This window comes from Carcharodon carcharias, chromosome 1, assembly GCF_017639515.1.
Source record: "Carcharodon carcharias isolate sCarCar2 chromosome 1, sCarCar2.pri, whole genome shotgun sequence".
In the NCBI taxonomy this organism is placed as follows: Eukaryota; Metazoa; Chordata; class Chondrichthyes; order Lamniformes; family Lamnidae; genus Carcharodon; species Carcharodon carcharias.
In genome coordinates this window covers 114,198,212-114,214,786 of record NC_054467.1, presented here as the reverse complement: position 1 = coordinate 114,214,786, position 16,575 = coordinate 114,198,212, and the positions used below count along the sequence as shown (strand labels likewise).

Sequence of the window (16,575 nt, the reverse complement as noted above, 5' to 3'; positions counted from 1 at the left end):
AGAGTAGACTGATGGGGCAGTGATTGGACAGGTTGGATTTGTCCTGCTTTTTGCGTACAGGACATACCTGGGCAATTTTCCACATTGCCGGGTAGATGCCAGTGCTGTAGCTGTACTGGAACAGCTTGGCTAGGGGTGCGGCAAACTCTGGAGCATAAGGACATGCTATGTTAGAAGAAAGGAAATTCTGGAGCCTTCAGTACTATTGCCGGAATATTGTCAGGTCCCACAGCCATTGTAGTAGGAAGGTTATACTTGCATTGGAGGTAGTTTAGAGAAGGTTCACTAGGCTGATTCCTGGGATGCAGGGATTCTGAGGAAAGGTTGACCAGGTCAGACCTGTATTTATTTTGGAGAGGTGATCTTATTGAAACAAAAACAATTCTGTGTTTGCTTGACAGTATGATAAGAGAACGCTTCCTCTCATGGGGGGTGGTATCTAAGGTAAGTAATTTCAGAATAAGGAGTTGCCCATTTAAGACTGAGATGAGGAGAAATGTCTTCTCTGAATTCATCTGCCCCAGAGAGCTCTGGAGGCTGCATCATTGAATATATTTAAAGCTGAGGCAGATTCATGATCTATAGGGAAGTCAAGAGTTGTGCGAACAGGTTGGAAATTGGAGTTGAGGCCAAGATTAGATCAAGCATGATCTTATTGAATGACCTTCTACTGCTTTTATTTTTTTATGTTCTTATGTTCATCCCTGGTTTATGAATGGCATTAGAAACATGAGTGGGCAAGTTAATGGAAAAGTCATGGAAAATGATGTATGGTTCCGTTACACTATCATTAATATTTAAAACATGTAATTCTTTACATAAAAATGAGATCAAATCCAGAGACTATAAATTTAAATTGCCAATTAATATCGTACTATAGGAAATTCGGGAGAGACTTCTTTTACCAGAAACTGGTTAAAATATGGAACTTGCTACCACAAGATGTAGATCGGGAAATTAGTGAGACCACATCTGGAGTACTGTATACAGTATTGTCACCTTATTTAAGGAAGGATGTAAATGCATTGCAAGCAGTTCAGAGAAGGTTTACCAGACTAATACCTGGAATGAGTGGGTTGTCTTATGAGGAAAGGTTGGATAGACTAGGCTTATATCTGCTGGAGTTTAAAAGAGTAAGAGGTGAGTTGTTTGAAACATCTAAGATCCTGACAGGCCTTGACTGGGTGAGTGTGAGAGGATGTTTCCTCTTGTGGGAGAATCTAGAACTAGGGGTCACTGTTTAAAAATAAGGGGTCACCCTTTAAAACAAAGAGACAGAATTTTTTCTCTCAGATGACATGAGTCTTTGGAACTCTCTTCCTGAAAAGGCGGTGGAAGCAGAGTCTTTGAATACTTTTAAGGCAGAGATGGATAGATTCTTGATAAGCAAGCGGCGATAGGTTATTGGGGGTAGGTACAATGCCGATTTGAGGTTACTACAGATCATCAATGATCTTATTAAATGGCCTACTTCTGCTCCTTATGTTAGTATGTAGTATAGATGCTTTAAGGGGGAGCTAGGTAAATGCATGAAGAAGAAAAGAATAGGATGTTATGCAGATAGTTAGATGAAGAAAGATGGGAGGAGGCTCGGGTGCAGTATAAATGCTGCCATAAGCCTGTTGTGCTGAATGGCCTGTTTCTGTGCTGAACATCCTATGTAATTGCTGTTTTTTTTTGCACAGATTAAAGTGGGACGTATAATTAATGCTGTTGAAGCTGCTCAATACCTAATCAGCAACAATGGTAGTGATATTGTAAAGCAGGTAATGTATTCTCGGCCTTATACCAGAATATGCTATCTTTTGTGTGTCTAAAATATACTCTATGCAATGCAAATGAGCTATTTGCTTAATCTGTTTACATGCTTAGTTTCCTATTATATAACAGTAACTACAATTCAAAAGTCCTTCATTGGCTGGAAATTTGGGACATCTTGGGGTCATGAAAGGCATCTGTACAAATGCAAATTTTCATTTCACATTAGTAAAGACAATTTATAAAATGCCTTTCCCTCCTAGGAAATGCAAAATTACTGCAAGACTCTAACAGGCTACATCACTGAATATTTAGAGTGGAGCAAAGACGCTGTGAGTATTGTCATGCCTGTGTGACACGGAAGGTTCGTCTTTCGAATACATTTTTGCCAGATTTATTTTGATGACTTATCATCAGTTGCTGATTCAGTGAGATTTTAACTCACTATTGAGTTACATGAGCTAACCTAATATTTCAAAATACTGACTTTTTCTTTTCCCTCACTATAATTTCTTTCTTTGCCTTTATTCATCTCTTGTTTCTGCCATTTAATTGATATTCTTCCCACTTTTATTGTTTTTTATCTATTCTTTTATATTTTTATTGATTTTCATTTCCATTTGTAGATTATGCTTCCAGATGTTTTGATTAAGCCTTTCTGGGGAACTTTTTAGCAAGTCTTCTGAGATCTTCATACCAACAGCCCTGGTGGTGGACCAAAGGGTAGAGGGGGAGAATAGTAAAGGGATGCATTTGGTTTGGGAGAGTGGGTGGGGTGCACGGAGTGTTGATCAGCAGTTTCATAAAGTCAAGGAAACCCTGCTGCTCCTGCTGTTCCTGCACAGCAGGAACATTTTTTTTCTAAGTTTTATATATTTAAAAAAGGCTAAACAGCTCTCCTTTTGTTGGCTCCAGTGCCATTGCTGAGGAATCCTGAACGGAGCAGGCCTGACTTCTATTTGAGGAATCCTGAAAGAAGCAGGCCTGGCTTCTGCTGATTGAGAGATCCTGAATAGAGCAGGCCGACTTCTATTGAGGTATACTGAATGGACCAAGCCTGGCTCCATGCCGAGGAATCCTGCACAGAACAGGCCTGGCTTCTGCTCATTGAGGGACCCTGAATGGAGCAGGCCTGGTTTCTGCTCAGGGACCCTGTACGGAGCAGGCCTGACTTCGTACTGATTGAGGGATCCTGAATTGTGCAGGCTGGCTTCTGAGGGATCCTGAACAGAGCAAGCCAACTTCTGCTGATTGAGGGATGCTGAACAGAGAAGCCCAGCTTTTGCTTTGCTCATCAGAATTAAATTTCCGTCGAGTCTTAAAACAGGTGTAAATGTAATCAATTACATAGTCCTGCCTTATGCAGTCACTGGGGACACCTGATATATGGCTTGAGCTAATATTTGATCAGACATCTTCTGAATATCCTTGGGACGTTGCTTTCCAAAATTGGAACACTTTCGGTCTGTCCGCAAGCATTACCCAGACCTCCCTGTCGCTTGCCATTTCAACACTCCACCCTGCTCTCATGCCCACATGTCCGTACTTGGCCTGCTGCATTGTTCCAGTGAAGCTCAACGCAAACTGGAGGAACAGCACCTCATTGTCCGATTAGGCACTTTACAGCCTTCCGGACTGAATATTGAGATCAACAATTTTAGATGATGAACTCTCTCCTCCATCCCCACCCCCTTTCCGATACCCCCATTTTTTTCCAAGAATTTATATAGATTTTTCTTTTCCCACCTATTTCCATTATTTTTAAATGTATTTCCATCCATTGTTTTATCTCTACCTTTTAGCCTTTTTCGATTCCTCCACCCCACCCCAACCCCACTAGGGCTATCTGTACCTTGCTTTTCCTGCTTTCTACCCTTAATTAGCACATTCTTTAGATAATATCACCACCTTCAACCTTTGTCCTTTTGTCTGTGACATCTTTTAGTTATCTCCACCTATCACTGGCCCTCTATCCAGCTCTACTTTCCCACCCCAACCCACCCCCCCCTCCCTTAAACCAGCTTATATTTCACCTCCCTTCTATTTTTACTTAGTTCTGTTGAAGGGTCATACGGATTTGAAACGTTAACTGTGTTCCTATCCACAGATGCTGCCAGACACGCTGAGATTTTCCAGGTATTTTTGTTTTTGTTTTGGCCCTCATTAAGCTCATTTTACACGAGGAAAATGGGCACAAATTCTTCATCATCAAATCTCTTCACAGATTTGCTCCACCCTACCTCCTGCAGACTTAATTTCCCTCCCAAAAGCTTTAGCCTGTTGGCACAGTTCCAAGTTGGTGGCCAGGTTACCTAGATTATTTTTCTGAACTTCTTCCTTGGGCAGAATTTTGTGCTGCTCCCAGGAGTGGGAAACAAGGCCGGTGAGGGAACTTAATTGAGCAGGAGACCAAAAATCAGCTTCCTGACTGCAGGATGAAGTTTTGCAATAAGTTCAGGGAAGTTTGAAGACATCAGGAAGTGCATTTTACTGTAGCTGCATGCCATGCATTCTCACTAAAAGGACAGCTCACCAGAATTAATTCCCAGTCAAGCTATCGGTGAGTGACTGATACATGCCTTCTGATTTACAATGGCATAAAGGCAGTGTGCAGCAGGTGTAGTAGTCAACTTACTGGGATTGGAGTGAGTAGCCACTGCATTATTTTCCCAAGTTAAGGACTGTTGTTCAACAAGGCAATGATTGTGTTGTGGCAGCCTAGGGGGAACAGGTCAGGGAAGCTATCTGAAGGAGGGAGGGAGTGAGTCTGGGGCAGGGACGGAGCCAGGATGGAAGGTGTGGGTGCAGGGATGTGAAAGGGAGGGAAGGGCTTTGCATGTTGAGTGTGGGGGTCCTGTGAATGGGTGGTGGGAGAGAGATAATCCCAAAGGGCTGGGCAGTGGAGGGAAGAGTCACAGTGAGAGGGAGTAGTGGGATTCGATAGGGTGGAAGATCCAGGGTCATGGTCTCATGGGCGGAGGGTGGGGGGAGGGGGGGGTGGTGCGGGGGGCAGTGTCATAGAAGCAGACAAAACAGGTGACATGGATAATGGGAGGGGTCAGAGGCAGGGTGGGCATAGGGATAGTAATGGGTGTAGGCTCAGGGGAAAGAAGGCATGTGGAGGTTAATGGTTATGGGTACCAGGGGGAGTTTCAAGGGTAACAAAGTGGAGAGAAGTGGTTGTATTGGTTAGGCCAACTGTGCTGGGGGGAAGTTGGTGGGTGACGGGGAGGGTAGAATGTGGTGGAGCATGTCTGGAAAGTTGTCAGCACCATTTTCTCAAGGCTCTTCTTCACATCACAGTTGCTCTGTCCATGTAAATCCTCATGTAAATCCTCAAAGTGGAAAATGGGTCTTTTAGGATGGGTAGAATTAAACGTGAACAACCATAAGTCAACTGCATAAGAACCATGCTCAGATGTGTTCTCCTCTTTATGCTAAAGCCCGCATGGCAGCAGGTTTGCTCCCTGACTCATTGGTCTCATAACACCGAGATCCCAGCAAGCTCAGAACCTGCTTATTGTTATGATCCCAGTTGATATTACCCCTGGACAAGCCTGAACCCAGAGTGGAACCCAGCTTGATAGATCCTACCTTTTAATTGTTTGTATACGTGGAGAGTGACTATGGAACGGAATCACAGGAGTCAGTTATGAACTTTCATCAAAAGAATAAAACATTTATTCGACTAGAAAAGATGAACTATGTTACAATACTTCTTCACCCACAACTATACCTTCACAGATATATATAGATATATAAGGATAGCACCAGTTACAAAAATGATCTTATACTCTAATGTCCACAGTTAGTACAAAGCCAATGTAAACCAATAGGCATCCTGTGGTCAGACACACCACACTCTGAAACAAGGACGGAATTTTCCCAGATTTGCACTAAGTGCAGGAGCGGGTGGGTAAAACGATGTTTTACCCGCCGGCCGCGATGGCAGGTTTTCATGCTATACTGTCCCAAACCCTCCATATTATTTATGCACTCCTGGGAAATCTGCCGTTTCCATGGCGAGTGGGCTCTCATTCGCCCGCCATCACCATGCCACTGCGTCATACCAGGCGCCATATTTAAAGTCTAGCTGCAAACACACATCTTGGTGCTTCCAGACCAGCACTGCTGCACAAAAGACATAGCCTTGGAACTGAAGAAGACTGCAGCCCCCAGGTTCAGCGACGCATCCCTCAATTGACATTTGGATGTCATGGAGGCCCGTGGAGATGTCTTCTACCCTCGCTCTGGCCGCAGGATGGGTAGCAACAGCACTAACCCAGCTTGGGAGGTGGTGGTGGTGGTGGTGGTCAGCGCCAACGCCCTTCAAAAGAGGACAGCCACTCAGTGCCGCAAGAGGATGAATGATCTCCTCTGTTCCGCTAGGGTAAGTCACTCTTCTCATTACTTTCAACTCACATACTCACAAACCCATCAAGCATCTACAGGGATCTCACTCGCCGCCAGTTCAAGGGACATCACCATTCACTCTCTCATACTCACTGTAATTGTCCTCATCCCGACCATGGAACGGCTCATCACCCACGCAGGCCAGGCATACTTATCATCTGGCCTGGCAGGCGTCCTGCTTACACTTTCTCCATCCTCTATTCATGCAGGACAAGCTGGCACACAACAACAGGGAGAGGTCACTGACCGGTGACAGAATACCCGAAATCAAGGTCCTCATGGACTTTGAAAACAGAGCCATCCAGCTAGCCGGCAAGGATCTGGACCGGTCCTGTGCTGACAGTGAGGTCGGCGGTGCTCTACAAAGTGAGGGTCCAGCAGTGCAACATACATCAGACAACCATGCTGTGAGTAAATGCCAAGCACTAATTATCTCCCCTTGCTTCCACAGGCACATCTGGGAAACAGCTGATGGAGTCCATGACCAAGGCCCGAAGAAATCAGAAGATGAATCTGGAGGTACCCTCCTTGAAGTCGCGTCATAGTGCTCACCTACACCCTCGACCAGTGCGGAGGCACACACCTTGGTGGAACCTAGCTTTAGAGTAGTCTCAAGATCACAATCTGGTGAGCTCATTGTGCTGTCTTATCCACAGCAAACAGCGGCAGAGACCTCCCTGGAGTCCAGCACTCAAAGGACTGCTGGAGGCCAGAAATTTGCTGAGTCCGAGTCAGGTGACAAGCCTCTGGACTCGGTCATGTCACAGTTGCAAAGACAAGCTAGGGAACATCAGGAAGGGATGTCTGCTGCAGATTGCAAGGCACGATGGAGGAGTCAGTTCACCTTCAGTCTGAGGTGATAGCGCTGGCATGCCAACGTACTGAGGTCAACACTCGTAGGATGGCAGCCACCTTAGGGACCCTGGCCCAGGACTTCACTCCTGGACTGCTCTGTAGGGTCAACTCCATCACTGATGCCATAGTCGGCCTCCAACAATGTGTACAGGAGAGGAGTGCCGGGCAGCTTGATCTCACTCCAGCTACCACTGCTCCTCAAGTCTGCCTGGGGTCCCCAGACACCCGTAGGGAGGAGGATCAGCGGGTGCACACTCCGGGCCCATCCATCCAGGTGACTCCGAGAACATCCATCCCATTTGACTCCCCTCTTCCTGCCTCCTCATCAGCTCCAGCTCCAAAGGCTGAGGAGGGTGCCACTGCCACACAGCAGGACCCCGAAAGCAAGCTTGGGCCCACCAAATCTCGGCCCTCCAGAGGACGCCTGCCAAGGTCATCACAGTCAGCAGGCTGCCTCCACCTCTGCTGTGGATGTTTGGGGAGCACCAAGAAGTAGCGGCAGGGTTAGAAAACTTGAGGAGAATTAGTTGCACAGCCTGGGTTAATCACTTGTACATACTGTTCACTGTTGTCAATAAACTCCCAAGAATGCCTCCCTGCCTATGGCTCCTTGTACTGATGAGCAGTGTTCTTTTCACTCAGATGTGAAACCTTTCTGCACAAGATAAAGGCAGGAGTCTCAGTCCAGGGCCTCCTTCCTGTGCCCTGTGCAGCCTTCAGACCAAAGTGATAGTCCATCGTCACACTCCCTGGAAACATTGCTGATACCTGTACCTTGGCAGTGTTTATCATTACTGGGCAGGCGTCACAGAGTTTTCTCATCCTCTTGGTGTGCTCTCAGCACCTTTAAAGATGGGCTGGTCCCCATCTCTTCAGCATTTGTGACCATTGATGCTGTGCTCCTGAAGGGCTCAGGTGCTGAAGGTGGACAAAGGATCAGATGCTTCTAAAGTTTCATGGCTGCGTCTCTATGATATGACCCTGTTCACAGAGCGCAAGCGATCTGCCCTCGGCCAGACAGGTGTCAGACATTCTCAGAGGCTATGTGAAGATTTATGGAATGTCCCAACTGCATGTCATCATCATCCTCCTGTAATTCAGTGACTATTAGGGCCTCCACTGCGTCTCCATAACAGGAGCATTCTCACAGAGCGCATTCACGCTGCCAGAAGCCAGACTGAAGTCAAATGTTCACAGTTGCGATGTGAGGATCTATGGGATCGCCTCTCTGTAGGTCGTCATTATCCTCCACAGATTTAGCAGCTATGAGGACCTCTCGCACCTGCCTGTCTTGTCTACCCAGTGTGAGTGCCTCATTCCTGTCATCATCGCCTCCAAGGACCTCCTCACCCTCATCCCTGTCAGCGTCCTCCTCATAGGAGAAGACCTCCAACTCCTCCATCCCCTCCTCAGCCAGCTCACCTTCCTGTTGCAGTGCCAGGTTGTAAAGGGCACAGCAGATGATGACGATGTGTGAAACCCTCTGCGGATTATATTGCAGGGCTCCATCAGACCTTTCCAGGCACTGGAACCTCATTTTCAGCATCCCGATGGTCTGCTCCACCAAGTTGCGAGCTGTAGCATGAGCCTCATTATAGCGTTGCTCTGCTGCAGTCTGAGGCTGCCCCACGGGTGTCATCAGCCAGGGCCTCTGCGGATAGCCCTTGTCTCCAAGGAGCCATCCCTGTACCTCCTGTGAACCCTAGAAGACTCCAGGGATCTGTGACTGACTGAGGAAGTAGGCGTCATGCACACTCCCTGGAAACGGTGCACGCATGTGCAGGATGTGTTTCTTGTGATCCCACACCAGCTGCACATTCAGCGAATAGAACCCCTTGCTGTTGATGTTGTCCACTGTGTGTTGCGACGGAGATCTGAGTGCCACATGAGTGCATTCACTCACACTCTGCACCCGAGATTTGGGCGAATCCAATCGCTCTTGCATCCTGGCTGTCCTGATGCTGGCGAAATGCACCAACTTGTGAACCTTCGCAAAGATGGCATCTGTGACCTCATGAATGCATTTGTGGGTGGTGGCTTGTGAAATCCCACAGAGGTCACCTGTGGAGCCCTGAAAGGAGCCACTGGCATAGAAATTGAGTGCCGCGGTCACTTTCATGGCCACTCACAGTGGATGCCCCCCATGTCCTCATGGCACCATATCATGCAGTAGCTGGCACATGTGATCAACCAGTTCCCTGGGCATATGCAGTCTCTGGCGACACTGGTTCTCGACCATCTGCAGGAATGAAAGGCAGCATCTATAGACCCTGGGTGTTGCTAGGCACCAGCCTGCGATGGCTCGCTGTGTCTCTTGGGCAGCATGTGCAGGAGCCCCAGCCACCCTTTTTTCCTGAGGTTGCTGCTCCTACCTCTGCACAGCCAGGAGCCTTAGTCGCTCTCTCCTCTGTCATCTTCATGCTCAGTATGCATTCAGGCATACAGCTAGTTCAGCAGGCTCAATGAGCCTGATGATGTACTCCTATAGGATGAAAGAAGGAGACATATGGTTAGCATGGGTGTACTAAGAACACCTGGATTTCCAGCATCCGCAGTATTTTGCTTTTTACTAAGAACCTCTCCTGGAGAGTGCTGGCCACCACTTGGATAGCCAGAGATTAGTGCGCTGCATGGCTGCCTGAAACCGCACCACTTCTACCCCGTCCATCCAACCGATTGGCAACAGCTTTGCCTATTGGACTGCATGCTGTGCTCTCAGTTCGTGCGCAGGCATTCTCCTAACCCACGCTGCAAGGCTGCACTATTAGCTCCCACCATGGGGAAGACTGGTCCAAACCAGGATGCTGACATTGCAAGGGGCTATGAGTGCTTCCAGCAATGACTGCTCCATGGCCAACTTTAGCGAGCGGATTGTACAATGTGTGAAGTCGTTCAACTGTTTTGCCGTCCACTAAAATGCTCATGACTTTGTAGTCTGTGCCAGGGGGTGGGGGGGGCAGGGATGGGGGGTGAAAAGATTTGGAGCACTTGGTGGCACGTTGATGCCTCTGCGTTGCTTGAATGGGCAGATAAACCAGAAGCCCGACTCCAATCATGTCAATGTGGCTGCGCCTAAACTGTCTGAGTTGCAGAGGAATGGTCAGTTTATACAGGTTTCCCTAATATATGGCCACTTCTCTCGCCCACTTTACCCTCCACCCGAATGTTTGTGCATGTATTCAACAACAGGCCCTTGGCCGCACCGCCCCCCCCCCCCACCCCACAAGTCGCCTCAATGGCAGGACTGCCCTTAACCCCGACCCCCTACCACCCCTCAAGCTTGAAGTTCAACAGGCGACCCTGGTAAGTGCTGCACAACGTTACTGTGTACTCACCTCTGAGTTCCCCTCAAAGTGCAGGCCGCCAAGTGCACGTCGCTTATATGCTGTTGTGGAACATGTCGGTGTGCTTTCCCGCCAATGTGGATGAATGACCCAGCAGTGGGGGGACGATTCCGGCGGGCTGGCCTGATAATGATACGCTGATGTATGACAATGAGGTTCCAAATGCTGATGGCGGGAAATGCAGCCTGGGCTGATCGGATGATTGCGAATTGGTTTCCCACTGTTGTGAAACCGATTGTGCCACATTGTCCGCTCATGCCACTGATCACGCCCAATACCAGTGGGCATGGAAAATTCCACTCCAAGTGACAGATGCCATCTCAATCAGATGCTATGGATCTCTCATCAGCTCCCTCCCCCAGATGCTTGTTACACCATGAGCCAATCAATCTCACTGAACTCACCTTTCACTTGAGTGTTTCCAACCTCCACCCTCCAAGAGCACGCTTTGGAATCTTCTCCCAAGCTGACGCTTTCTTTCAGACACCTTCTGCAAGGGTTCACCTCCAGAGTTTTGAACTCTCTTTCCAATGTTCCTCTCCCTTGTGTCACCACATGCATTCAAGCTGTCTTCATGTACTCTCTGTCACTGACTTAGCCATCAACAGTACACCACTGCTTCACATGCCCATAGCAAAGAGCTACAGACCTTCAGCAATGTCTTTGGACCTTCTTGCCTCTTGCAAGCTGTTCTCACTTTAAATCTGCTTTCTGCAGCTTTTGTCTCTTTAAATCAGAAGCTTGGAACCTTTCCCTCTGTGCCTCACTCTTAACTTCACGTAACAGGACATTTTCCAGGTTCCCTTTGACTAGAAGGGTTTGCTTTGGCCTTTCTCCTGTTCCAGTCCCCTGGATTTCAGGGTCTTTTCTTTAGCTTGGGACTGGCTATCTGTCTCCTTTGCTCCAGGCCCTCCTGACAGCTACTTTCAAAACCAACTGAAGTCAAACAGCTTCTATAACAAACTGCTGTTTCTAGCTTCTTCTGTGTGTTCCTTTGGGAGGGACCTGCCTCTCTAGACCCCTGTTACTAAGCAACAGTCCAGTTTCTCTACTCTTGTTCACTTAACTGCAACAGTCGTAAAACTCTCGTGAGAAATGCAGGCACCTTTCAAAGTGAAACTAAAACTCAATTTAACCTTTCTTAACACACAAATGCAGAAGTACAAATCAAACTTAAACTTAAAAGCTAAAACTCCTTCCTAACACCCACAAACGCCACAATAACTTAAACTATCTCTATTTCCTAACATTATGACTAGCTATGGTCCAGCTGAGGAGGAAGTAAAGTCTGTGCTGGATGGTGACTCAAGTTGAAGAAGATGGTAGTGGAAGGAGTGGTGGGGGGTAACAGAGGGAGTGATGGAGGAAGGACAGCCAGGGGTAGCTCCCTAGGGGGTGGGGGGTGGGTGCCAACAATGTGTTGGTTTTAAAAGGTTTAGAATCTCAAGGGTCCTCGATAGATGGTCATGGCTGATATTGGGCTGGGTGGGTGCATCTGTGATGGCAAGGCAAGGGTCTCTCGAATATATCTCAAGGGTCATGGAGGGAAGCTCAGTTATTTTTGATGGCGGGTGTGTGGGCATGGCTTTCATTACACTAGCCAATGCTGCAGTCTCCATGCACATGGATGTGTGACTGAGAGGAGAACTCACCTGTGAAGACAAGGGCTTCACCATGGTGAGGTGGAGGGAGGCCGATACTAACTACAGGGCTTGCCATTGGCTAAAATACTCATGGCCAGAGGGACAGCTTCAAAGAATATAATGACTAGATAGATTATTGCAATTTGTTCACAGATCACTTCAGTCATACATGATGCTGGCTCCATACAAGCATGCACTTCTACTGGCTATGGTCCATCTGAGGAGGGAGTGGCAGGGGTGTCAACATCCTGCCCACTCTTGCCACATGATTTGCTATGCTCCTCACATATGCATATTTAATGAACTGACCAGTGCAAGTTTGTGCTTGGCCAGCCGTTCTGCCCCCAAGCGGAAATCACTCTCTTTTCCACTCCCACTTCCCAATTTATACTCCAGACCTGAAGATTTCACCCCTTAAATCTGTCCATCACTACATCTCACAATTTTTTCACCCAATCCTTGGCACCATCCCTAAGATCACTCTTCTAATTTAATGTTTAATTTCTTTTATTACTGTGTAAGGTGCATTTGGATTTTCTAATGTTATAAAGGTTCTCTGTTAACACAAGTTGTCATCTTGTGCATCCATCTCTGCCTCCACCTATCATCTTATACAGCCCTTTGGTGCGCAAGCAGGCCTGAGGCATCTTTAACATTCTCAGAATAGGGGCATTGTTGCCGAGGCTTGCAATTATTGTCCATCCCTAGAACCATAGAACCTTAGAAAAGTTACAGCACAGAAGATGGACATTCGGCCCATCTTGTCCATGCCAGCTTGAGGACACCCAGGTGCCCTTTCTAATCCCACCTTCCTGCACCTGGCCCATAGCCCTGCAGCTTACAGCACTTTAGGTGCAGATCCAGGTACTTTTTAAAGGAGTTTAGAGTTTTTGCCTCTACCACCAACTGGGGCAGCGAATTCCAGACACCCACTATCCTCTGCGTAAAAAAGTTCCTCCTCATGTCCCCCCTACACTTTCAGCCACTTATCTTCAATCTATGTCCCCTGGTTCTAGAATTCTCCACCAAGGGAAACAATTTTATCCTGTCCACTCTATCTATTCCCCTCATAATTTTGTACACCTCAATCAAGTCACCCCCCAGCCTTCTTTGTTCTGAGGAAAATAACCCCAACCTATCCAATCTCTCCTTGTAGCTACACTTTTCTAACCCTGGCAACATTCTTGTAAACCTCCTCTGCATTCTCTCCAGAGCTATTACGTCCTTCCTGTAATGTGATGACCAGAACTGCACACAATACCCCAGTTGTGGCCTCACCAGTGTTTTATACAATTCCAACATTATATTCTTACTTTTATATTCTAGACCTCTGCCAATGAAGGAGAGCATTCCATATGCCTTCTTTACAACCTTGTCTACTTGAACTGCTGCCTTCAGTGACCTGTGTACTTGTACGCCAAGATCGCTCACTTCATCTACCCGTCTTAGTATATTCCCGTTTACTGTGCAATCCCTGTAACTGTTTGATCTCCCTAAATGTATGACCTCACACAACTCTATATTAAAATCCATCTGCCACCAACCCATCTATATCGTTTTGGAGATTATGGCTATCCTCTACACTATCCACTACTCGGCCAATCTTTGTGTCATCTGCAACTTTCCCAATCATGCCCCCCATGTTCACATCCAAATTGATAACATATAACACAAACAGCAAGGGTCCTAACACTGAGCCCTGTGGAACACCACTTGACGTAACTTTCCATTCGCAAGGGCATCCATCGACCATTACCCTTTGTTTCCTGTAACAAAGCCAACCTTTTATCCAGTTTGCCACATTACCCTGAATCCCATGGGCTTTTACTTTCCTGACCAATCTGCCATGTGGGACCTTGTCAAATGCCTTGCTAAAATCCATGTACACAACATCCACTGCACTACCTTCATCAACCTTTCTTGACACTTCCTCAAAGAATTTAATCAAATTTGTGAGGCAGGACCTTTCTTTAAAAAATCCATGCTGACCATCGCTGACTAGTCCATGCTTTTCCACGTGACTGTTAATCCTATATCTCAGGATTGATTCTACTAATTTGCTCACCACCAATGTAAGAATAACTGGCCTATAATTGTTTGGCATTTCCTTTGATCCCTTTTTAAACAATGGAACTACGTTTACATTTCTCCAGTCCTCCGGTACCTCCCCTGTATCTAGTGAAGATTGGAAAATCATCCTCAGAGCATCTGCTATCTCCTCCCTGATTTCCTTCAGCAACCTCGGAAACAATCCATCTGGCCCTGGTGACTTATCGAAGTTCAAGGATTTCAACCCTTCGATTACTTCCTCTCTCTTTATGACTATCGCATCCAATATCTCGCAGTGTTCCTCCTGGACTACTATATCTACATCCTCCCTTTCCTTTGTAAACACGGAGACAAAATATTCATCCAAAACCCTTCCCACAGCCTCTACGTCTACACACAAGTTTCCATCTTCATCTCTGAAATATCCTACTTTCACCTTAACTAACCTTTTAGCATTAATGTATTGGTAAAACATCTTTGGGTTATCTTTAACTTTACTTCCTAACCTTTTTTCATGCCCTCTCTTTGATTTCCTTATTTCCTTTTTTACTTCGTCTCTGCACTTCCTATATTCGTCTAGGCTATCTGCAGTGCTTAGTTCTTTGCTCCTATCGTACGCTTTCTTTTTCTGTTTGATCTTCCCCTGTATTCCTCCAGACAACCAGGGGGTTCTAGTTTTGGCAGTACCACTCTTATTTTTGTAGGGGACATGTCTACTTTGTACAATTAGGATATCGCTTTTTAGTGCTTTGCACTGGTTCTCCATTGTTTTGTCCCCCAGCGGTGCTGTTCAGTCCACCTCAGCCAAGTCCCTTCTCATTTCTGCAAAATTTGCCTTCCCCCAGTTCAAGACTTTTACTCATGCCTTATCTCTGTCCTCTTCCAGGGTAATGCTAAATCTAATTGAATTGTGATCTGATATGGTCGCCAACTGTCACTTCACCCAATTGCCCTTTGTCGTTCCCCAAGACTAGGTCTGGAATTGCATCTCCTGTCATTGGGTTTGTCACTAATTGGTTGAAAAAATTTTCCTGGACACACTGCATGAATGTTTCTCCCTCAGTGCCCCTTATATTGTTTGAATCCCAGTTGATATTAGGATAGTTGAAGTCTCCTACTATTATTGCCCTCTTGTTCTTACAAGTAGAAATTTGCCTACATATTTGTTCTTCTATCTCCCTTTCACTATTTGGGGGTCTGTAGTATACTCCCAGTAGTGTGACTGCCCCTTTTTGTATTTCTAAGCTCAACCCATAAAGCCTCGTTTGTTGACCCATTTAGTATAGCGTCCCTTCTCACAACTGGAATTGATTCTTTAACTATTAGTACTACCCCCCTCCTTTTTTATCTCCTACTCTATTGTGTCTGAAAACTCTATAACCAGGGATATTAAGCTGCCAGTTCTGTCTCTCCTTTAGCCTGCTGCCATGTATCTACCTGTGCCCTTAACTCATCTACCTTGTTTGTAATACTCCTTGCATTGAGGTATAAACAGTTTAACCCTGTCAGTTTCCCTTGCGGATGCTTTTTAAACTTTGCTTCTCCTGTAACTCCATGTCTATCACAATGTCCCTAGCTAATGTTCTACCTCCATTTTTCTGATCTGAATCTGACCTATCTAATCCTACTCCTGGGATCCCAACCTGCCACATTCGTTTAAATATTCCCCAACAGAACTAGCAAAAGCCCCTGCAAAGACACTGGTCCCAGCTCTGCCTGGGTGCAGCCCGTCCGGTTTGTACAGGTCCCACCTTCCCCAGAACCGGTCCCAGTGCGTCAAAAATCTGAATCCCTTCCGGCTACACCATCTCTCCAGCCACGCGTTCATTTAGTCTATCTTCTTATTCCTGCTCTCGCTAGCACGTGGAACTGGAAGTAATCTGAGATTACTACATTTGAGGTCCTGCATTTTAACTTATCTCCTAACTTCTTGTACTGAGCTTGCAGGTCCTCATCCTTTAGTTTATCTATGTCGTTAGTACCAATGTGGTACACGACCACTGGCTGTTTACCTTCCCTCCCCAGAATGTCCTGCAGCCGGTCCATGACATCCCGGACCCTGGCACCAGGGAGGCAACATACCATCCTTGATTCACGTTTGCGGCCACAGAAACGTCTGTCTGTGTCCCTAATTATTGAATCCCCTATCAGTATAGCCCTGCCACTTGTTTTCCTCCCACCGCTCTGAGCAGCAGAGCCACCCACGGTGCTGTGAACTTGGCTGTTGCTGCTTTCCCCTGAGAGGCCATCCCCCCCCAACAGTATCCAAAGCGGTATATCTGTTAGAGAGGGGGATGATCACAGGTGACTCCTGCACTACCTTCCTGAGTCTTTTACTGTTCCTGATGGTCACCCATTCCCTTTCTGCCTGTGTAATCTTCACCTGCAGTGTGACCATCTCACTAAACGTGCTATCCACGACTTGCTCAGCACGGATGCTCCACAATGAGTCCACCCGCAGTTCCAGCTCCGAAATCCAGTCAGCTAGAAGCTGCATTTGGACATACCTTCTG

The 16,575-nt window shown here is 46.8% G+C and overlaps 1 protein-coding gene across 1 annotated transcript in view; it reads left to right on the top strand.

Annotated features, from left to right (window-relative positions):
* The window catches only part of LOC121279262 (prominin-1-A-like), a 202,796-nt gene that overhangs the window by 184,899 nt on the left and 1,322 nt on the right, over positions 1–16,575 (top strand). Inside the window, exons 20-21 of the mRNA XM_041190363.1 lie at positions 1,686–1,766; positions 2,022–2,090. Coding sequence (XP_041046297.1) covers positions 1,686–1,766; positions 2,022–2,090 — 150 coding nt within the window. The remainder of the gene's footprint in view (positions 1–1,685; positions 1,767–2,021; positions 2,091–16,575) is intronic.